Source organism: Rana temporaria, chromosome 3 (assembly GCF_905171775.1).
Source record: "Rana temporaria chromosome 3, aRanTem1.1, whole genome shotgun sequence".
In the NCBI taxonomy this organism is placed as follows: Eukaryota; Metazoa; Chordata; class Amphibia; order Anura; family Ranidae; genus Rana; species Rana temporaria.
Window position 1 is genome coordinate 414,316,205 of NC_053491.1, and position 24,861 is coordinate 414,341,065.

At 42.5% G+C, this 24,861-nt stretch overlaps 1 protein-coding gene across 1 annotated transcript in view; it reads left to right on the forward strand.

Moving 5' to 3' along the window:
* The window catches only part of LOC120930522 (snake venom metalloproteinase BITM02A-like), a 55,264-nt gene that overhangs the window by 17,177 nt on the left and 13,226 nt on the right, over positions 1-24,861 (forward strand). The window contains exons 3-6 of the mRNA XM_040341700.1: positions 1,912-1,988; positions 2,081-2,165; positions 10,906-10,982; positions 13,211-13,382. Of these exons, the coding sequence (XP_040197634.1) occupies positions 1,912-1,988; positions 2,081-2,165; positions 10,906-10,982; positions 13,211-13,382 (411 nt within the window). The remainder of the gene's footprint in view (positions 1-1,911; positions 1,989-2,080; positions 2,166-10,905; positions 10,983-13,210; positions 13,383-24,861) is intronic.

The following is a 24,861-nucleotide window of genomic DNA, read 5'->3' on the forward strand; positions in this document are numbered from 1 at the left end:
AATACGTATGCACACTCCCTGTACCTGGAAGCATTCTTTCCATATTATCTGCCACTGTAAAAGTTTGCAAATTAATAACTTTGTTCCAAATCCCACAGAATTTTTTTTAAATCTCATGTCAGAAGAAAACCACAAATGTCAGTGTACATTTAGGTTCTAAAGTTATAACTTTTTTACCTGCCTTAACACTTACCTTATCGAGTCCTCACTCGATCTATTGCTGCCCCATCTGTAGCACCACTCTCCCCTTTTCCTAATCTCACAGGAGACATAAGTAGCATCAGGAGCCATAGGCTGTCAGTCAAATCCTGTGAGAAGGATGCAGGGGGTGTGGCCAACCCACCCTGTGTGTGCCTATGGACGCACACTGCCCGTCTCAGATTTGCACCTGCACGGGTGCCCTCTGAGCAGCTGACTTACTGAAGGGGCACTTGGAAGAGAGGAGGAGTGAAGAGCACTGGCAGGGGACCCCAGAAGTGGAAGTAAGGGACTGCGCTGTGCGAAACTTTTGCACAGAGCAGGTGAATTTAACATATTTTTTATTTTAAAGTCCACTCTAACACTAAAATTCCTGCATCTACAGACATCCGCAATCTAACACTAACCTATCTAGCCCTGTAAAGAAGAAATGAGCTGTCAGGCGCGGCTTCACGGTGGAGGAGGGTGCAGAAAACACATTAGACAACTGAAGCCCCATAGTAAGTCTAGGGGTGACGTCACTCCCCATTCATTTCACAGCCGTTGTCGGCCATGTTCTTTGCAGAGTTTCTGTCGCTGGAGACCGAAACAAATCGGCTTCAAAAAAGGTATTTATACTGATTTCTTCTTTACAGAGCTAGATAGGTTAGTGTTAGATTTTGGATGTCTGTGGATGCAGGGATTTTAATGTTAGGGTGGACTTATCCTTTAATAAAAAAAAGGCTTTACAATCATGTTAAATTTGTGAGGGGCCCATAAATTAATAACAGCCTGGGGCCCATTGTACAATTAACCTGCCTGGCGGTGTTCCCGAGTCTGACTCGGGGTTAGATTTTCCTGCTGCGAGCGGTAACCCCGAGTCAGACTCGGGCTTGCCTCGCTAGATCCACAGGGAGTGTTTACTTACCTTGTCCCTGGATCCAGCGATGCCACCGCGCTGTGTGAGCGAGCGGGACCTCACTCGATTCACACAGTGCCTCTGTGTAACGCCGATCTCCGTTCCCTGCGACGTTAGGACGCACGGGGACGGAGAACGGCGCCAAATTCAAAAAAGTAAACAAACACTTTACATACAGTATACTGTAATCTTATAGATTACAGTACTGTATGTAAAAAATACACACCCCCCTTGTCCCTAGTGGTCTGTCCTGTGTCATGCATGTCATTTTATATAATAAAAACGTTTCTTTCTCCCTGCAAACTGTAGATTGTCCATAGCAACCAAAAGTGTCCCTTTATGTCAAAAATAGTTTTAGATCAGCTAAAAAACAGAGATAATAAATTATAATCACTTGCAGAATTGTGCGATAGCGATTTGTGGGGAAATTCGTCATAAAAAAAAAAAAATAATGACAGCAACAATTCTGCAACTGAGCAAATTTCTGTGATTTTGATTTGATTACATTATTGAATAATTTTTATTATAATTATATTATTATTTGTTATAATTATTTATAATTATTTATTATATTATAATTTATAATTTTGTTTTTAAAAAAATGTCATACCCGGGATGCCTATTAAACTCTGGTTTGGTCAGATTTAAGTGAGTTATTTCTAAAAATTACAGACCTACAATATAAAACGCCAAATTTCCTTGCAAATAATGGTACCGCTTTCAGCATGTTTTTTCTGAAAGAATCATACCGCCAGGGAGGTTAATTCTCCACTGTTAGAAGAGCACTGACTGAACTTTTTCTATGCTCCCCCTAGGACCAATACCCACATGTGGTTAAGTATGAATTACAGATTGAAGACAAACCTCTGGTTATACACCTGGAGAGGAATGAGTAAGTGACATATTGAAGCACTTGGAGGGAAGAAGAACGGGGAGGTTGAAATGCTGCAAACCCTTTAATTTCCCCAATTTTTCATCCCTCAGGGAACTGGTAGCTGATAGATATATGGAGACAAGCTATGATCAGGATGACAGACCGATAATGATAAGCCCTCAGGGGAACATAAAGGTAAAGTCATATTCTTTCTTGATGATGAGGGGACAATTAATATTTCTATGTAGATGACAAGCTTCATCCGCAGAGATGATTTTACAGCCGATTTACTAAATTCTCTATTCCGTGTTACACAAATTTTTATTTTATATTTCAACAATTTAGAGCATACAGACTGCATTCGGGAGTTGTTAGGAGTCAGCATAGACAACTTTCTGGGCTATCCAGTCTCTGTTTTGTTTCATAGGGGGTCATTTACTAAAACTGGAGAGTGCAAAATGTGGTGTCACTCTGCATAGAAACCAATCCGCTTCCAGGTTTTATTGCCAAAGCTTGCAAGCTGATGTTAGAAGCTGATTGGCTACCATGCACAACTGCACCAGAGTCTGAGTGCACTAGTTTTAGTAAATCTTCCTCATAGTGTTTTAAAGTGTATGTAAACCCTAACAAGGAACTACTTCTCTTACTTGCGCTCTTTTGGTCTGTTAACTACTTGTGGACCGCCTAACGCCGATATACGTCAGCAGAATGGCACAGCTGGGCACAGGCACGTACAGGTATGTTGTCCTTTAAGTGCCCAGCCGTGGGTCTCGTGACCCGGTTCAAAGCTCCGTGACCACGCCCGGGGAGAGGTGAGTGTAAACAAACCTTCCCTGTTCTTCTCTGTGGCTTGTCACTCATCGTCTGTTCCCTGTCATAGGGAACGACGATCAGTGACGTCAGACATCCAGCCACGCCCCCTACAGTAAGAATCACTCCCTTAGGGCACAGTTAACCCCTTAGCGCCCCTTAGTGGTTAACCCCTTCACTGCCATTGTCATTTTCACAGTAATCAGTGCATTTTCATAGCACTTTTCGCTGTGAAAATGACAATGGTCCCAAAAATGTGTCAAAAGTGTCCGATGTATCTGCCATAATGTTGCAGTCACAAAAAAAAAAAATCGCTGATCGCCGCCATTACTAGTAAAAAAAAAAATTATTAATAAAAGTGCTATAAAACTATACCCTATTTTGTAAACGCTATAACATTTGCGCAAACCAATCAAACGCTTATTGCGATTTTTTTTTTTTACCAAAAATATGTAGTAGAAGAATACATATCGGCTTAAACTGAGGGAAAAAAAAGTTATTTTTTTATATATTTTTTGGGGATATTTATTTTAGCAAAAAGTAAAAAATATTGATTTTTTTTCAAAATTGTTGATCTATTTTTGTCTATAGAGCAAAAAATAAAACCGCAGAGGTGATCAAATACCACCAAAAGAAAGCTCTATTTGTGGGAAAAAAAGGACGTCAATTTTGTTTGGGAGCCACATCGCACGACCGCGCAATTGTCAGTTAAAGCGACGGAGTGCCGAATCGCAAAAAGGGGCCAGGTCTTTTACCTGCATAATGGTCCGGGTCTTAAGTGGTTAAATGTATCAATGGAAGCATTTTATTATCTCTGTTTCATAAATGCAAACAAAAGAACTTTTGATCCACTCAGAAATTGAGAACAGTCCTGTATCTTGTTATTTCTGTCTGCATTATCTCAAAAAGGCGGTTTAGCCCTCTTAGTACTTTTCTTTGATTGAGATTAGGTTTAAGTATTGTTTTGGTTGAGCAAAAAATAAATAATGCATTGCATACTAGCACATTATGTGCAACTACCTTAGAACGAAGCCCTCCAGTGGCATGCTGTCACCGCTGAAGGCGTTTCCATCTTCACCTGATCTTCCTTGTGGGTTCGCAGAGCCACTGTTTACGCCACAGGATGTGCTGTTCCTTCAGAGCGCATGTGACGGTGACTTCACCGGCTGAATCTACAGTAAATATCTCGGTGTACGTTTAGGAAATATTTATAATACCTATAGGTAAGCCTTATTATAAGCTTACCTATAGGTAAAATTAATGCACAAGATTTACTTCCACTTTAAGTGAAACTTGTTGTGTAATGTTGTGATTGCCATTGTGCAGCATTGCATTATTGGAATAGCTGTTTGTATTGTTACCTAACAGGTTACTACTTTTATTTTGCCCTATTTAACCTGACTGGCGGTATTCCCGAGTCTGGCTCGGGGTTAAATTTTTGTGCTGCGATCGGTAACCCCGAGCTAGACTCGGGCTCGCCTCGCAGCATTCACAGGCAGTGTTTACTTACCTTGTCTCTGGATCCTGCGATGCCACCGCGCTGTGAGAGAGCGGTGTCCTCCTCGCTTGATTCACAGTGCCCGTGTGCCGCCGATCTCCGTTCCCTGCGACGTTACAACGCAAGGGGGCAGAGAATGGCGCCAAATTCAAAAAAGTAAAAAAACACATTACATACAGTATACTGTAATCTTAGATTATAGTACTGTATGTAAAAAATACACACCCCCTTTGTCCCTAGTGGTCTGCCCAGTGTCCTACATGTACTTTTATAAAATAAAAACTGTTCTTTCTGCCTGCAAACTGTAGATTGTCCATAGCAACCAAAAGTGTCCCTTTATGTCAAAAGTGGTTTTAGAGCAGCTAGAAAACAGCGATAATAAATTATAATCACTTGCAGAATTCAGCGATAGCGATTTGTGGGGAAATTCGTCATAAAAAATAAAAAATAATGACAGCGACAATTCTGCAACTGAGCAAATTTCAGTGTTTTTGATCAAAAACACTGAAATTTGCTCAGTTGCAGAATTGTCGCTGTCATTATTTTTTATTTTTTATGACGAATTTCCCCACAAATCGCTATCGCTGAATTCTGCAAGTGATTATAATTTATTATCGCTGTTTTCTATACACTATTGAATAATTTTCAGATCAAAAACACTGAAATTTGCTCAGTTGCAGAATTGTCGCTGTCATTATTTTTTATTTTTTATGACGAATTTCCCCACAAATCGCTATCGCTGAATTCTGCAAGTGATTATAATTTATTATCGCTGTTTTCTATACACTATTGAATAATTTTCTATACACTATTGAATAATTTTTATTATAATTACATTATCATTTGTTATAATTATTTATAGTTATTTATTATATTATAATTTATGATTTTGTTTTTCAAACTTTATCATACATCTTGTTTGGACAGATTTAAGTGAGTTATTCCTAAGAATTACAGGCCTACAATTTAAAACGCCAAATTTCCTTGCAAAATAATGGTACCGCTTTCAGCACCTAAAATCTGAAATAATCATACCGCCAGGGAGGTTAAAGGCCACAAATGCACTGATATCCTTTAATGACTTATGTTCCATGAACATGTCTCTTGCCACCTATATATATCTTTTGTCCATAAGCTGGGGTTAATAGTCGAGATTGTCCTGCAACCTTTGTGAGCCCCTAAACCCGGGCCACTGCCCCCCATATTCAGCATCTTTATGTTGTGTAGCGGTCGGTATCAGCTATCAGACCAGACACATACAGTCATATTTACGTGACCATTCCTGGCTGTATGCAGGGCACAGACATGCACAGACATATTACCAGTTGGGATGGGCGAACGGTTCAGCCTGAGTATAGGTTTGAGCCGAACTTTGGTTGTTTGGATGTACCCGCGAACAACGAACATTATGCGGTGTTCGGGGGGAAATTCAGGGGGAAATTCGGAAGCCGCGGAACCCCGTTAGGCTCCATGTACACGGGATATTTTTACAACGGCTCCTAAATGATTAAACTTGACAGATAGTAACCCACGTTTAAAATGTCTGTTTTACAACGTTTAGCTGCATTTTGCCACTTGCTGCCGCGTTTGCGTTTAAAATATATATTTTTTTAAATGGCCAAAAAACGCCTATAAACGAAACATTGCTAAACACGTTTAGCTGCGTTTAGTCGCATTTGGCGCCTGAAACTTGGAAATCTTCTGCGTCTGAACCCATTTTTTGCTTTCAAAGAAACGCTGTTAAATGCAACTGCTTAAAAATGGCAATAAACAAGAGTGTGTACATGGACACATAGGATAACATTGTTTTTTAAATGGCAGTTTTTTTGCAGGAGCAGTGATTTTAATAATGCTTAAAGTTAAACAATAAAAAAAAAAAATATTTCTTTAAATATCATGCCCGGGGTGTGTCTATAGTATACCTGTAAAGTGGCACAGTTTTCCAATGTCGTTAAAAATGGGGTTGGGACTTTATATGAGGTATGTGGTTTAAGTCACCACAGGCCTCCATCCCTGTAAGGATAAAATATGGACATTTGGGACTTTAAATGAGATGCGGTTAGCATCTCATTTAAAGTCCCAACCGTCCATATTTTATTTCAGTTTTCCAATGTTTAGAACAATACCACAACAAAATTAAATTTCTAAAGGAATTTTTTTTATTAAATATTAAGTGGAACCCCGAACCAAAATTAAAAAGAATATTGTGTAGGGGTCCCCCCAAAATCCATACCAGGTCTTCCAGGTTTGGTATGGATATTAAGGGAAACCCTGCGCAAATTTATTTGTGGGGACAGTAAATGTACACTGTTATACAAGCTGTACACTCACTACTTTACATTGTAGCAAAGTGTAATTTCTTCAGTGTTGTCAAATGAAAAGATATAACAAAATATTTACAAGGGGTGTACTCACTTTTGTGAGATACTGTAGGTATCCAAACACAGTAAAAGGAATGCCAACAATTCTTACATTTTCCCACTAGGTGGCGATACAGCATAATGATATGGCAGAGAGAAAGGGTTACTGGCAAACATGAACTGATAATTAACCACATTTTTTGCATTGTGTGGCTTTAACTGACAATTGCGTGATCGTACGACACTGTACCCAAAACAAATGTCCTTTTTTACCCACAAATAGAGTTTTCTTTTGGTGGTACATTTGATCACCTCTGCAGTTTTTATTTTTTTGTGCAATAACTAGAAAAAGACCGACAATTTTGAACAAAAAAAACAACAATATTCTTTACATCCTGCTATTTTTTTTTTCTGAATTTAGGCCAATATGTTTTCTACTACATGTTATTGGTAAAAAAAAAATCCAACAAAGTCCCAAAAAATCCCAATCACAATGTGCAGCAAACAAACCTGACACTAAGTGACACTTTTTGGGGACCAGTGACACCAATACAGTGATCAGTGATAAAAAAAACGCACTGTATAAATGAGGCTGGTTGGGAAGGGGTTAACATCAGGGCGATCAAAGGATTAAATGTGCTCCTAGGGGGTGCTCTCTAACTGTGGGGGGAATGCTGTGACTGGAGGAAAACAGAGATCCGTGTTTCTGCTTAGTAGAAATACAAGATCTTAATTTTCCTCCCTCTCAGAACAGCTCTCTGCTTCTCCTGTGAACGATTGGCATGTCCCTGCTGCCATGGCGGCTGCCGGACCTGCTGATTTGCTCCCACTGTGCGCGCCCCAGAGCCCTTGAAATAAATCATGAACAGATAGAGGATTTCACACTTAAAGCGGGAGTTCACCCATAAAAAATTTTTTTACCCTTAGATTAATGCTCATTTTGTCTAGGGGAATCGGCTAGTTGTTTTAAAATCGAAGCTGTACTTACGTTATGGTCTTCGTGACTGGGCGTTCCTATTTTGATTGACAGTCTTCCGACAGGCTTCCGACGGTCGCATTCATCGCGTCACAAGTAGCCGAAAGAAGCCGAACGTCGGTGCGGCTCTATACTGCGCCTGCGCATCGACGTTCGGCAACTTTCGGAAAATCGTGACGCGATGGATGCGACCGTCGGAAGCCTGTCAATCAAAATAGGAACGCCCAGTCCCACAGCCCATACCCGGAAGCGGCGGAGAAGATCGCTCTCTACAACGGTAAGTACAGCTTCGATTTTAAAACAACTAGCCGAATCCCCTAGACAAAATGAGCAGGAATCTAAGGGTAAAAAAATGTTATTTCCGGGTGAACCTCCACTTTAAGGGCCGCCCTGCCGCAGAATATGTACGTGGGGCAGTCCTTAACCACTTAAGACCCGGACCATTATGCAGGTTAAGGATATTGCCCCTTTTTGCAATTTAGCACTGCGTCGCTTTAACTGACAATTGCACGGTCGTGCGACGTGGCTCCCAAACAAAATTGGCATCCTTTTTTTCCCCACAAATAGAGATTTCTTTTGGTGGTATTTGATCACCTCTGTGGTTTTTATTTTTCGAGCTATAAACAAAAGTAGAGTGACAATTATAAAAAAAAAAAACAATATTTTTTATTTTTTGCTATAATAAATATCCCCCAAAAAATATAAAAACATTTTTTTCCCCTCAGTTTAGGCCGATATGTATTCTACCTATTTTTGGTTAAAAAAAAAATCGCAATAAGCGTTTATCGATTGGTTTGCGCAAAATTTATAGCGTTTACAAAATAGGGGATAGTTTTTGCCATTTTTATTAATATTTTTTTTTTACTACTAATGGCGGCGATTTTTTTTTTTCGTCACTGCGACATTATGGTGGACACATTGGACACTTTTGACACATTTTTTGGGACCAGTGTCATGCACTGATTACTGTGAAAATGACAATGGCAGTGAAGGGGTTAACCACTAGCTGGCGCTAAGGGGTTAAGTGTGCCCTAAGGGAGTGATTCTTACTGTAGGGGGGCGTGGCTGTAGGCATGACGTCACTGATCGTCGTTCCCTATATCCGGGAACAGACGATCAGTGTCACTGCCACGCAGAAAAACGGGGAAGGTGTGTTCAGCTCTTGTGACTGATCACGGGACGCCGGCGGCGATCAGGTCCACGGGTCCCGTGGGCACGGTCACGGAGCTTCGGACCCACGGCTGGTCTCTTAAAGGGGACGTATATATATGTCCCTGAGCCCAACCGTGCCATTCTGCCGACGTATATCATGCGGCGGTCCTTAAGTGGTTAACGTGTAACTAAAGGCAAAACTTTTTTGTTTTTGGACACCTGTTATTATTGCTGTCTGTGTCCCAGTTTGTGCGATTCACCCTCTCTATTTTATATCTATCTTACTTACTATTTTTACTAAAACTGAAAGCAAGAGAAAATCCCAAATTTTGGATGTCACCAGGACAGAAATAGAGGGGAAATCTTTCAATGGGGACATCAATTTCGGTGACCCTGATGGCAATCAGGGAATCTGTAAATTTGGAAGGATTTTATCTCACTTGCTGTTGTGGTTGTGGGACAGGAAGTGAAGGGAAATCTTCCTTACACAGGTGGAAAAAAAACTGACAAGGGAGTTTAAAAACGTCGTTTTAAAAGTCGTTTTTTGCTACACACGGTCAATTTTTGTGAAACAAAAAACAACGTTTTGAAAGACGACACAAAAAATTGAAGCATGTTTAAATTTTTTTTTGTCGTTTTTCACAAGACATAAAACAACGTTTCCCACCACACACAGTCATTTAAATTGACGTTTTTAAAAACGTTGTTTTTTTTTTTAACACATAAAGTGATGGTGTGTACGCGGCATTAGACAAAATCTTGCTGTGCCCTGGAAAGGAATACAATCTTTCTCCTGTTAGGGAGCCAGTAGGAGACAACATTGGCCAGTTGATAACAAGATCCTGCAGCGGACTTAATGCAAGTACGGCTGTGGAAGTCTTTGGTAAAGTAGTTCAGCTGTGAGCAGTGCCATTCCACTCAAAGTGATATTAAACCCATGTCTTGACAATATCCACCAATGTGACTAGGGCTTATGTTAGTGCTGCATGCTCTTATGTCCTCCTGCTTGGGCTCCTGCTTATCAGGCACATCAGTAGCTGGTTGATTTATGGGTTTAACGGCTTTCTGGGGTTTTGGAACTTCTCCAGAAATCCTGGGAGGCAATGATGAAGGGACAGGGGCCAGCCACTATAGATTTTCTGGTAGTGGCAGAGGTTTTAGACTTCTGGACAAAGCCCCAAAGGACAGTGGGTCCCCAAAGAGCCCCCAAGGCCAAGTATAATGTGGTAAGGTGAGTAACCTGTCACTGAGTGCACTGTATGTTTGTACTATCAGACCACTACAGTAAAATGGTACATGGGAAGAGCTCACCTGGAGTGATATTTTTTGAAACAGGGTGTAGTTCAATCTTTTGCATGTCCCATTACCATGTGGGTGGTGTGGGGTGGTAAGTGGCTTTCTGATGCCTGGTGAACTGCACCACTCCTGGACAAACTCCCTTGTGAAGCAGAGTCCATGATCAGAATGTAATGTTGACTGTCTGGCTGTATGTCAGCATGGCTACTACAAACTTGGAAAAGTGGTCTACCATGACAAGTGAAGGTGGCCATAGCGGTGGACAGCCATTTGCAGATGGACCCAGAGTTAGTGCTTCTAGTAGAGCTGACATGTTCAAGGTTATGGGTTGCACTCAGGCTTCTGCCCCTATTCACATTGAACAAATAATTTGATGTCGGCAGACCTGCTCAATCAGCTGGAACAGTCCCCTGTAGATAACGTGCCTCTTGAACATACAGTATGTCTTGGGTACATCTCAGTGTCTGGCTTCTACGTGGATTTTTTTAGTCCAGCACCTAGAAGAAGCTGGGAAGAGGTTGCCAATGAAGGACCACAGAACATTGAAGGTAGGTATTATTAACTTTAGTTCCACTTTAAGGCCCCAAAAGATGGGGAAACCAATGTCTTAGCTCCTCAAATAGTCAGACAGTGGGGGAACCAATTGGGTGACTTCCAATCCTTTAAAAACACCTTTACACCATTACTTTGTACAAGTGCAATCATATTTCAAAGTTTGCCAAGACCTTTCTATGGCAATGTGAATTTTTTATTTTTTTTGCATTGTTGAGGATTTAAATTTCCTGCATGAGGATGTTAAATCTTTGGCTGAACTTTATAACTGTTTGTGCTCATATTGTGCAGGATCACTGTCACTATCAAGGCTATGTTGAAAATGACAACCAATCAATGGTCAGCATCAGCACCTGCTCTGGGTTAAGGTAAGACAATGAATTTAGTATTACAGATATCAATGCTTCCCTCCAGGGCTCAAGTCCTGCGGGAACGCGTGGGAACGGAGTTCCTGCACTTTTTTCACAGCAGGAACGCAGTTCCCTTAGCAGGACTAGAGCAGCCGAGCCACCCGAGCCAATCCTTCACTTAGTGGCGATGCCCAGCTCGAATCACTGTCAGGGACAGGCAAACCTTGGCAATCCTTCATGTTACTGGCCGCTTCCTGTATATGGATTCATCGGGTAGTGTGCGGGTACTTCGTCACTTCCTCGATGCCGCAATGTCTCCTGGGAGTTTTTGTCATTGTTCCCAGGAGACATTGCGGAGGTCTGCCGTGAGTTACAGTATCGCGGGATTTACAAAGAACTTGCTTAAAGTTCCGGCGATAACATAAAGGATTACTAAGGTACAGTGGATCGAAAAAAAACAAAAAACAAACATGCGGTTTAGTAATTATGCATATGAGCGTATCACTTTTTTTTTTTTTGGTGGGGGAGTAAATCTTGGGTGGGAGTTCCCACACTTTTTTCCCCAGGACTTGACCCCTGCTTCCCTCTCTTCCTCTCTCTTTTATCTGTTTAGCTTCTTTTTTCTCCCTTTCTCTCCATTTCCTTCTTATTTCTTTCTATTTCTGGTATTTACAGGTACGATACTTGTGATAGTCTATGGGGTCTCACACTATAGTGAGTCCTAAGATAGTCTCAGGGAAATTCACCAAGGCTACTCGGTGGCTTCTCAACCATCAATTTCCTTTGCTCTTTTTTCGAACTTAAACCCGTATTCGGGTTCTCCATCACTTACTATACATGATAGCATTCTTGATCGTTGATGGGAAGTACCTGTTCAGTCCCACTAGTACTTAGTTGTTTGGCCTTTTGTTTTGGATGTAACAGTTGTTAAATTAAAAGTTAGATGTAAAAGTTGGATATATATTGTGGCCGTATTTTCTATGTTTTCATGCTATTATGTTGAAGACCTGAGAGTCGATTTTGCTGCATTATTGTGTCTGTTCATACCAAACGCTTCTTTTCCAGTAAAAATATTGAAATATAAAAATATCAATGCTTGAAGAGAAAATAAGATATCTGATATTATATGTAGTTTTACTATGCAGATTGCTGTTATGTGTTATCATTCATTTTGTCCCCGGATTTGAACAGGGGCTGGGGCAAATTCAAAGACAGTCGGTGCAGAATAAAAAAAAAATCTGAATTACACCCCCCCGCTCTAGTTTAGGGGGGAGGGCAGGGTCGCCATCACACCTGTAAGGGGTCCGATGGTGGTCCCCAGAGGCCCTACTGGCCCCCCTCCCGTTTTTTTTTTTTGCATTACACCTGTAAGGGGCCCGATGGTCCCCATGGCCCCTTGCAGGCCCAGCTGGCCCCCCTCCCATTTTTTTCTTTGCATTACACCTGTAAGGGGCCCGATGGTCCTCAGAGCCTCTTACAGGCCCGGCTGGCCCCCTTCCATTTTTTTTTTTTTTTTTTTTGCATTACACCTGTAAGGGGCCCAATGGTCCCTAAGGCCACTTACAGGCCTGGCCGGCCCCCCTCACGTTTTTTTTTTTTTGCATTACACTTGTAAGTTTCTCCAGCCCCCCCCCCCCACTTATTATCTTACGTCAGGAGAGAAGAGATTACACTGCCTAAAGCTGTGTAAGGGGCCCCAAAATTTGTGATGGCTGCCCTGGGGGAGGGTGCGTATTTTTTTCTTTACCTGTGCCCCTTTCTGATGATAATGTGCTGGTTGGAGTGGAGGGAATATTTCTTCAGTTTCGGGTGCATGCCTATTCAGCTCCGCTTGCATGTTCTTCTGCCTTGGCTCAAGTCCCGGCCAGCCGCCTGCCTATCTGGAGCCTTCCCTGGTGAAGTGATCTTCCTCCGCTCCCCACCCAGTAGTCGCCGGGGCCTGGAGACTAAGAATTGACAGGCTGTGAGGCAGTCGCTGATTACTGCCATTACTAGTAAAAAAAAAAATATGTCCCCGGATTTCATTTAAAAAATCTGGTCACCTTATGCTAGGCCTAATCCGGGTGTTCAAGTTCATGCAGAGGAAAGCCTGCCAAAGATCCGGTAACAATTCTAGAGGGATGGAGTTCTGAGGAAGGCGCTACAAATGTATAGCTGCTGTTAATGTTTTTAAATGTACAAATAATGTATGTGATAGAACACATGCGCTGTTATCTTTAAACAGTATTCTTGTTCTTCTTTTGCAGTGGGCTCATCCTGACACAAGGCCGGAGATATTTAATTGAACCACAGAACCTGGCAGAGGGAATGCATGTTGTATATGAGGAAGAAGAAGAAAACCCCAAAGCCTGTGCAGTGACAGATGGACATTGGGAGGGATCGGTGTTGGCTCAGGAGGTGTTACCTATTCCTACTCAGGTGAGATAATGAGAAATACTAAGAGGAGACACTAGAGATTGTTTATAGAACAAGAGCAACTCCATGTTGTACTCATGTCGTTCCACACTGGCCAATACTGGGAGACTTAACGCGATTGTAAGCCTTTAATTAAAAAAAAAAAAAAATATATATATATATATATATATATATATATATATATATCAACCATCATACTTACCTGCTCTGTACAATGGTTTTGCACAGAACAGCCCCGACCCTTCTCTTCTTGGGTCCCCAGCTGGCACTCCTGGCTCCCCCCTGCCGAGTGTCCACCTTACCAAGAAACTTGCTATGGGGGCGCCTGTGCAGGCTTGCTCCTGAGCTGGCTCTGATTGTCTATAGACACAAAGAGCGCAGCTCAGCCCCCCCCCCCCCTCTAACACTGGTTGTGATAAGCAGCAGCGAGAGCAATGCTGTGTCTGAGCCTATGAGTAAACTGAAAGAGAATAAGTCATGAATGGGATTTTGCCTGCAATTATATAGGCTTCCTTATAAAATATTTATTCCCCCCCACCCCCTTGTTTAGCTCTGCTTATGTTGGCAGAGCCTGAAACCTAAGTTTAAAGCGAAGGTTCACCCTAAAAATCAACTTTCTACCATGCCATCCAGCATACTAGCGTCAGCTAAAGTATGCCTTTATTTTTTTTTGTGCTGTACTCACAGTTTAATCCATTAGTTTGTTTCTGACTCCCGCGGGCAATAGGCGTTCCTATGCAGAGGGGAACATGATTGACGGCCCGCTATGGCACGTCACGCTTCCCGAAAATAGCCGGAGTAGGACTCGGCTCTTCACGGCGCCTGCGCACAGACTAGGAGCTGACTGCGCAGGCGCCGTGAAGAGCCAAGTCCTATTTCGGCTATTTTCGGGAAGAGCGACGCGCCATAGCGGCCGTCAATCATGTTCCCCTCTGCATAGGAACGCCTACTCCCCGCGGGAGTCTGAATGGATTAAACTGACAGTACAGCGAAAAAAATTAAAAATAAAGGCATACTGTTGCTAACGCTAGTATGCTGGATGCATTGGTAAACAAAAAAACATTTTTTTTTAGGGTGAACCCCCGCTTTAAGTGTCAGAGGCAATCTTAAATGTGATTATTGCTGCTTTGTCATCTGCCTGCCCATCCATAGCAAGAGCAGCAACTTTTAAACCTTCAGGCAGCTGGTTTCTGACCATTCAGAATTAGGAAAAAGGTAAATAAGGGGGTAAATATATATGCCTCATAAACTGCACGATTAAAGTGTAACTAAAGGCAAAACTTTTGTTTTGTTTTGAAAAGAGTGGAGAGGGATTAGAATTCCTGTCAGCTATTTGTACCATTTACTGTTACTACCGAAAGCGAAAGTAAAAGAAAATCCCAAATTTGGGATTGGCATCAGAACAGAGGTGAAATCTTCCAATGAGGACACTAGTTTTGGTGATACTAGTTATCCTCACTTCCTATTTTGGCCATAGAGCAGGAAGTGAAGAGAAATCTCTCCAATGGGACACAGTTGTCAAAAAATAAAAACTGACAGGGGACCCTTATGCCGCGTACACACGATAATTTTTCGGCATGAAAAAAAAACGACGTTTTTAAAAACTTCATTTAAAATGATCGTGTGTGGGCTTCACATCGTTTTTCATGTTCTGAAAAAATGACAAAAAAAAATTCGAACATGCTGCATTTTTTCCCGTGTTTTTTAAAATGTTGTTTTTCGGGTTGTAAAAAATTATCGTGTGTGGGCTAAAACAACGTTTTAAACCCGCGCATGCTCAGAAGCAAGTTATGAGACGGGAGCGCTCGTTCTGGTAAAACTACCATTCATAATGGAGTAAGCACATTCATCACGCTGTAACAGCCAAAAAAGCGCGAATCGTCTTTTACTAACAAGGAATCAGCTAAAATCAGCCCAAAGGCGAATAGAACTTCCCCTTTAGAGTGCCGTCGTACGTGTTGTACGTCATTTCTTCATTTCATCATTTTTCAAAAACCATGGTGTGTGGGCAACATCGTTTTTAATGATGAAGTTGGAAAAACTTCGTTTTTTTGGACATGCTGAGAAACTATGTTTTTTTTTCATGCCGAAAAATGATCGTGTGTATGCGGCATTACTCTATCCAAATTGAAAACAAACATTTTTGCCTGTAGTTACACTTTAACATGAGATTATGAATTCTCCAGGTTCTGTGCTGCAGACTGACTTTAGCAACCTTCATTGTCAGATACCATGGCTTTTGAACAATGAATAATTAACAAACAAATTATGAATTACTCCAAAAGGCTTGGAGGCTTCTCTGTCCCACACATCTTACTAATATTCTGTAGCACTTACCCTGAAGAAACAGCTGGATGTATTGGGTTTTCTGTTCTTGTACCAATACTTTGCAAGAAGCTTTGTCCCTCCTGACACCTGGCTGGGTACAGGATGGCTGCACATACTTCTGCATACACCGACGTATACTGTAGATCCTGTATACAACTGTGTTATAGAATCGGAAATATTTACCAGAATGGTTAACTGTAAGAAAGTATGGAAAATTTGCGGGGCCCATCTTTTTTTCCCCCCCAAAAACAGAAGTTTTTATTTGGAATTAAATACTAAGGCCCAGATTCTCAACCAAGATACGACGGCGTATCTCCAGAGCCATCGTATCTATGCGACTGATTCTTAGAATCAGTTACGCATAGATATCCATTAGATCCGACAGGTGTAAGTCTCTTACGCCGTCGGATCTTAAGTGCAGTTTTTTTTGGCCCGCTAGGTGACGCTTCCGTCGAAATCCGTGTTGAGTATGGAAATTAGCTAGATACGCGAATTCCCGAACGTACGCGCAGCCGACGCAGTAAAGTTACAACGTTTACGTTAGGCTTTTCTCGGCGTATAGTTGCCCCTGCTATATGAGGCGCAGCCAATGTTAAGTATGGCCGTCGTTCCCGCATCGAAATTTAAAAAAGTTACGTTGTTTGCGTAAGTCGTCCGTGAATGGGGCTGGACGTCATTTACGTTCACGTCAAAACCAATGACGTACTTGCGACGTCATTTGGAGCAATGCACACTAAGATATTTTACGGACGGCGCATGCGCAGTTCGTTCGGCGCGGGGACGCGCTTCATTTAAATGATACACGCCCCTTACCCGCCAAATTTGAATTCCCCCGGGTGATTTACGCTACGCCGCCGCAACTTACGGAGCAAGTGCTTTGAGAATACAGCACTTGCCCGTGTAAGTTGCGGAGGCGTAACGTAAATGAGATACGTTACGCCCGCACAATTTTGCGCCGATCTACGTGAATCTGGGCCATACAGTCCAAATTACCATAATCGTAGCAAATATAGCAAACAAGTACAAAACCATAAACAATACAAGCAATGCATTTATACACTAGTCATGAATGATTATACAGCCGTGGTCGGCCAACCAACACTACCCCCTGGTCCAGTTCCTTGCCAGGTCAACTTGCCCACCATAATCCAGTGTCAGCACTACATAAGCAGCATATTTAGCCCACATTGATTAGGTCGTCCGGACAAGCCCCGGTGTTCCCAACCATGGGTCCCATAATTTTTCAAACTTTCTAGAGCATCCCCTATGTTGGTATATAACCTTTTCTATTCTCAGTGCGTTACCAAGTGCAGTGATCCATTCCCTGACTGTGGGGGGTGATTCCGACTTCCAATGTAGCATGATCAGCTTACGGGCCATGAAAAGGGCCCTAGTGAGGGCTTCTCTAAGGCCACATACACACGATCAGTCAAAACTGATGAAAACGGACTGAAGGACCGTTTCATCGGTTAACCGATGAAGCTGACTGATGGTCTGATGTGCCTACACACCATCAGTTAAAAAAACTATTGTGTCAGAACGCGGTAACGTAAAACACACGACGTGCTGAAAAAAACGAAGTTCAATGCTTCCCAGCATGCGTCGACTTGATTCTGAGCATGCGCGGCCTTTTGACCGATGCCTTTGCATACTAACGATCGGTTTTGACCCATTGGTCAGGCGTCCATCGGTTCAATTTTAAAGCAAGTTCTTTTTTTTTTTGACCAAAGGATAACTGACCGATGGGGCCCACACACGATCGATTTGGACCGATGAAACGGACCTTCAGTCCGTTTTCATCGGGTTTTGACCGATCATGTGTACGCGGCCTAATATGGTGTTCCCATTCCAGCTCATCTAGTAGATTCAAAAGACATTGTTTAGGATCTAATGGGGCCGACACCTGGAATACTGTGTTCTGCGTTTCTGTCACCCCCTTCCAATAAGCATGCAACTTGGGGCAGCGCTAGAGCATATGTATCAGGTCCCCGTTGTCCCTATAACATCTTGTGCATGTCGGTGTGGGCAGCAGTCCCATACCATGCAATCTGTGAGGCGTGTAGTATACTCTCAGGAATGTACATTAAGGGAACATATGGTAACTGATTGTAGGGCCTCTTCCCACTGATCCTCATTCAGGGGTCCTACATTTGTTTCCCATTTTCTTTTAACTGCCAAGGGGTGTTTTGTAAGATATTTGCGAAGCAGCGTACTGTAGCTCTGGGAGATGAAGCACTTAGACGTCTCTGCACTCTTAAGCTGCAAAAGGAGTGGAGGAGAATCTCCATGCCACTCTGAGGCCCTGGACTGTGCTGGAAATGCGTGTCTGAGCTGCATATAGTAAAAAAGCATGTTCGCTGGTAGTTGATATGTCTCCCTCAAAGTTTCAAAAGGCAGTAAATGACCATTTCCAAGAATTTGTGGCAGATAAAAAACCCCATACCTCTTCCACCTGTTCCCATGTTACAATTTGGCTAGCTCGGGGTAGGAATTATTTGCCCAAATGGGGCTGAATTTGGTAATGCCTGATGCTTCCTGTAGATATCTAGTTGTATTCCATATCTTCTGCATTAAACTATATGTAGGAAGCTTTTTTGGGGTTTTCCAAAAGCTAGTGCCTCAAGCGCTGTTGAAACGGACCTTCCTCCCACCGTCTGGAGCATAATATGCTCAGAAGCGCTGGAGGTTCTGTCTGATGGGTCCCCTTCAGAAACCATGGTACCTATCAGGTGCTGCAATTGCAATGCAAAATAGTACAGCCACGGATTTGGCAAAGCAAGGCCACCCTCATCCTTGGGGTGTTGCAGGTGCAGTTTTTCAAGATCAGTTCGCAAAATATGGCATTCACTGTCCTAAAGGTCTTCAGTGGGATCACTACCGGGGAGTTGTGGAGCATGTACAGCAATTGGGGCAAGAATCATTTTAATTAGATTCACCTTGCCAGCAACCGACATACACAGAGCGTTCCACGTTTTAACACAGGAGCGAAATCTAGCCAGCAGCGGGGAGATGTTGAGTTGACTATATTCCCTGATACGCGGCGACACTTGTATCCCCAGATATTTAAAGGAGGTAGCTACAGGGATAACCGCCCACGCGGTCTCTGTGATGTAACTGAACATCATCCAATGGCATTAAGGCTTAGTCCAATTAATTTTTAGGCCCGAGAACAGCCCAAACCAGACCACCGTCTCCACCGTCTTGCTCAGGGATTGCTCTGTATCACCCAGCAGAATCATTATATCATCGGCATAGAGCATCACTTTCTCCTGTCTATCTCCATAACAGAAGCCAGTGAAACCCCTGTAATCCGAATCGCCAATGGTTCTATTGCCAGGGCAAACAGCAGGGGGGAAAGTGGACACCCCAGCCGCGTACCCCGGCCCAGTGCAAAGAACAGCGACACTCTCCAAGCCTCTCCAATAACCGCCTGGGGGCAATGGTATAGCAAAGGCATCCAGGATTTGAACACCTCTTCAAAGCCAAATCGCCTCAACACCTCCCAGAGGTTTTGCCACTCCACGCTATCAAAAGCTTTCATAGCGTCAAGCAACAGCAGAGCTCTCTTACCCATGTTATCAGCTTGGGATTGCATATTAAGAAATAGTCTCCTGAGGTTTATTGCCGTGGATTTGTTGGGCATAAATCCCATCTGGTCTGGGTGTACAACTGAGGTAATTACCTTATTTAACCTGAGAGCTAGTATTTTTGGCAGAATTTTTATATCTGATTGTAGTAGCGAGATCAGCCTGTATGAGGCTGGGTCCACTAGGTCCTTACCTGGTTTTTGGATCAGCACAATATGTGCCATAGCCATAGAGGACATTAGACTATCTTGTGGCATAAAACACCCCTAAAAGCTTGGGCAATAAGATCTCTGAGTATTGTTTGTAGATCTCCATGGGGATTCCATCACCCCCTGGAGCTTTACAGTTAGGGAAGGCCGCCACCACAGCCTGCAACTCCTCCAAAATCAATGGAGAATCTAACTCTGTACTTTAAGTAGGGGAGAGATGTGGGAACGTAATTTCATCCAAGTAGCCGGATAGCTCCTCGACACTAGACTTCTATTCTGAATTAGCAATTCTAGCCAAGAGAAGACCTGTTGTCTCCCCCTCTTCAAAAAATGCTGTTTTGGTAAAGAACCTCTTTTTTTCCCACCGAGGAGGCGACCAGGTGCCCATACGCAGATTGAGACGACTGCCACACCCCCTTAGCTGATTTAGTGGGGTCCTGCATGTACTTAACCTCCAGAGAATGGACTTGTAGTTCCAGAGCTTCTCTGAGGGCTTCAGAGTGCTTCCTGACCTTGTTGACCTCGTTACTAAGCATTCGTCCAAGATACATTTTAAAAGCTTCCCATTCATCAAGGACAGATTCCGGATCAGGCTGGTTAGAGAAAAACCTCTGAATGCTCCTCTCTAGTTCCTCTGGGGCAGTAAATAGCTGAAGCCAAAAGGCGTTAAATTTTCAGGGTGCTCTGGGGAGTGTAGATAATTGTGTCACCTTAAGGCTTATCACTATGTAAGAGTGGTCAGAAACACATCTAGGTTTGTATGAGACATTGTGAGACTTTGAGAAGCAGGAAAATTGTTTAACTGTAGGGTTTCAGTGCCTCCCTATGTCTAGCCAGCCCACCTCCTGTAATAATCTAGCCAGAGGAATAGCACTATGAGAATTCACCCCCAGTACCGGATGTTTCTCCAGACCCGGATCTAACCAGCTATTAAAGTCCCCTACGAGCAGCATCGGGAGATCTGGCCGTTGATGTGCCCAGCCGTGCCATTCTGCCAACGTATATCGGCGTAAAGGGGTTCTTAAGTAGTTAAGCTGGTGCACATAAGTACAGTTGCAAAAAACAGGAGATCGCCCCAGGACTTTAAATGAGGTGAATGCGATTAGCCAACAATTGACAGAGTAAATGCAGTCTCCAAATGTATTAAAATTGTCATGCAAACATCACTGAAATTATACATTAAAACATTTCATTACACGTATCATGGTATAAAATGTAAATTGCAAAGTACACAGGCATTAAAAGTACCCCAACGCGTTTTACAAGACCATGCTTGCTTCATCAGGGGTAGATGCGTGTGTAGTACATCAAAGCCTGGATCAGACCACCCATTGCTGGATACCAGAGGAGGCAGTAATGAGCGTTCAGCTCGGGAACTGAGGAGGCAGAGGAAAAACCAACGCAACAGAGCACAAACGGGGGGCAAACATGGCCAGGGTGGGGGAATGTGTCACCAAGATCTCCCAGTATCCATTAGTAATGTCAGCTTGAATAAAGTGGTAAATTTAAAGTGCCTTTAACAATCAATTTATCATCACTAGTTAATAAAAAAAATCACCTCCAAAATGATCTTTGAAAGAATTCTAGCAATACCCAATGACAAAGTTTGGCTGCCATAGCTCTATTAGTATGGAGGCATTGGCACCGTTTCCACAGTTCTAGAATTCAAATGTTATATTCTTGATAAACAGCCACCCCTGCTGGACTACATTTTCCATAATTTCTTTTAATAATTATTACATGATGCACAAGGAACAAAGTCAGTTTTTTTTTTTTACAAGTTTCAATATTGCTATTGCACCCATTAGTAGGGATTGGTGCAGATGTCCACATTTTATGTTTTGTTTTCTCCAGTAAAACCAACTGCTTACGTGTTAGAGCCCATTCACACAGGGGTAGCACGACTTTGGGAGGCAGCATGGACACGACTCGGGTATGAATCACAGTGCGACTTACAAGGCGACTTGAAGTCGTCTCCAGGAGGGGGAACTTCGTGCCAAATTTTAAATAAAAAAACGGCATGGGTTCCCCCTCCAAGAGCATATCAGGCCGTTGGGTCTGGTATGGATTTCAAGGGGAACCCCTACACCAAAAAAAACGGCGTGGGGGTCCCCCAAAATCCACACCAGACCCTTATCCGAGCAGGCAGCCCGGCCGGTCAGGAAAGGGAGCGGGGACGAGTGAGCGACCCCCCCCCTCCTGAACTGTACCAGTCCGCATGCCCTCAACATGGGGGGAAGGGTAGGTGCTTTGGGGCAGGGGGGGCGCACCAAAGGGGGGGTCACATTAGCTGAGTGATGGAGAAAAACTGAAGGAAAACAGAAACATTGGAATACTAGTCAGTACCCCAAAAGTGTATTTGCTTTGGAAGAATAATCACCTCTAATGTTGGGTGTCCTACTTGGACTTGTGGATGGGTTTTACATGTCAGAATGGGGTGCCTCGAGGCTTTCCATACTTTTAAAGGGTGCCTCGAGATTGTCCATAATTTTTAAAGGGTGCCTTCACTGCCTTGACTGAAAAAATGTTGGGAAACACTGGCTAAGAGTAATAGTATGCAGTGGCAACAGTACATCAGAAATGTCAGTAGCAACAATAGAGGACTGGGAACTTTTGGCCTGGGTGGGGGGGGGGGGGGGGATACACAACAACCTTTCATGTTAGGGACAGATATCTGAGGGCTAAAGAAACTGTACCACCCATTATGTTAGCGTTCCACATTGATGGGTGGGCATGGAGAAGGGTGGATTTTTTTAAAGGATATGGTTTATTGTAAGGAATCAAAGTCTGAGGACCGCACATCATTCATTGTTTGACCTTAGTAATTGATGGGTGCTCGTATGTGGACTGTGGCAGATGGTGCCACACAAATCACAGTAAAATGGTAAGACGTTTGCAATAGAGCAAATTATTATTATTATTATTATTATTATTATTATTATTATTATAACACACATTTCCAAATCTTTCAGCATCAATTTCCTTTGGGGTTGTTGGCATTTGACCATGTGACATCTCAGCACTGCAAAGGTAGAAGATGCTTTCCTTTGCCCAATACTGCAATCCCTAATCTAAACAGGGAGTAGGCAGCTATATACTGTAATGCCCAGCAATTGTCACTGACTGCTGGGCCCATTCTAGTTCATGTCTGAATGGTATCGGCACTTAGGGCCACCAGCCCAACATATCATATTAGTGCTGGCCCAGGGGGCCCACCTTTCTCTCAGCCCAGCTCTATCCTGGGTTGTGGCAATGCTGACACACATTTCATTATTTTTTCCATATATTGTCATAAATATTGAAATATTTCGAGAATACATATAGAATACGGATTGGGGACTTTTAAGTTTCCAGACAGAAACAATATACAACATCATATTTCAACTGCTTACCGACCAGCGCATGACTATATACGTATATACGTCAACAGCATGGCACAGACAGGCAGAAGGACAAACCTGTACGTCCCCTTTAAGATCGCGGCATTGTGGACGTGCGCGCGCCGCCCTCCGCGAGCTCCGTGAGCCCGACTGCAGGTCCCGCGGACTCAATCGCTGCGGGGATACCTGCGGTCTTACGTTGAAGAAGAACAGGGAGATGCTGATGTAAACAAGCATCTCCCCGCTCTGCCTAGTGACAATGACAGTGATCACCGCTTCCTGTAATCAGAAGCGGTGATCACTGTCTTGTCACACACAGCCCATCCCCCCTACAGTAAGAATCACTCACTAGGGCACACTTAACCCCTACAGCGCCACCTAGTGGTTAACCCCTTCACTGCCAGTGTCATTTTCATTGTAATCAGTGCATTTTTATAGCACTGATCGCTGTAAAAATTACAATGGTCCCAAAAATGTGTCAAAAGTGTCCGCTATAATGTCGCAGTCACGATAAAAATCGCTGATCGCCGCCATTACTAGTAAAAAAAAAAAAATATTAATAAAAATTCCAAAAATCTATCCCCTATTTTGTAGACGCTATAACTTTTGCGCAAACCGGTCAATAAACGCTTATTGCGATTTTTTTTTAACCAAAAATATGTAGAAGAATATGTATCAGCCTAAACTGAGGGAAAATGTTTTATATATTTTTTGGAGATATTTATTGAAGCAAAAAGTTAAAAATATTGAATTTTTTTTAAATTGTCGCTCTATTTTTGTTTATTGCACAAAAAATAAAAACCGCAGAGGTGATAAAATACCACCAAAATAAATGTACCACCGAGCAATGTCGAATCGCAGTGCCGAATTTACTTTGACCAGAAAAATGGTCCGGGGCTGAAGTGGTTAAAATCCATATCAAATTTTAAAAAGTTTTAAAAGATCCAGTTATACAGTACAGCGATTTTTTCCTCAACATGTTTCGCCAAGAGGTGACTTTTTTAGGAGACTTTTTAAATTACTGGAGAAAAAGGTATATTACTGTGCTGCCCGAAAAATGGATGAATAAAGCTGCCTGCACCAACAAACAGAGGGATTTGTGACAAAAAGTGAAAAATACAAAGTGCGGCGCTAATTGCATAAGATGCCAAAAAATGTACAAACTATTAACAATATATATAAACAAGCTCATATGCAGAACAAAACTGTAACAATAAAACATATGATATGTGACACTGTCATAATGAAAAACAAGTGAAAAGAAATTCAACATTTATGTGACTAAAACAGTATGTAAGGGAGATGGACTCCACTCCAAATAAGAAAGTGCAAAATGTGAACAAAATGAATTCTCATGTGCAAAATATAAGGTAAACAGTCAATGGTTAATCCACTAGGATCTAGAACCCCAGTTGAAGTTCAGTGGAACGAAACATGTCGGGTTTCTCTGCCTACCAGTGCGCTTAATCTTGTTTTTACTTTGTGATCACTTTTATCTTTTGTACACACCGCAAGGTGTTTTTTTGCTGTACAACTTTTTATATTAAAACAATTTTTGACCTACGCCATGAGGAGGCTCTTTTTCTTTTTTTCTTTTATCTGAGCTTCAACACCTTTGTCGCCATTCATGCGAGGAGTTACTACATCTACCTTCTCACCATGCTATTACCTGTCTATTAAGCATCCGTTGGATCACCACTTGGAGTCATTTCCTAGCTGTCCTGTGGAAGGATCACCTGACGAAGCAGGCATAATTCTCACGCTGTTCAGACTCACCACTCACGTGGGAGAGTCCACACCGTATGGTAAGAGTACCCATCTTCTCCTCTTTGGTGGCGGCCTCACAAGTGTACAGTGGTGATAAAATCTGCATAACGTCATGATCCAGTTCTAGATCCTAGTGGATTAACCATTGACTGTTTACCTTATTTTTTTGCACATGAGAATTGATTTTTTTCACATTTTGCACTTTCTTATT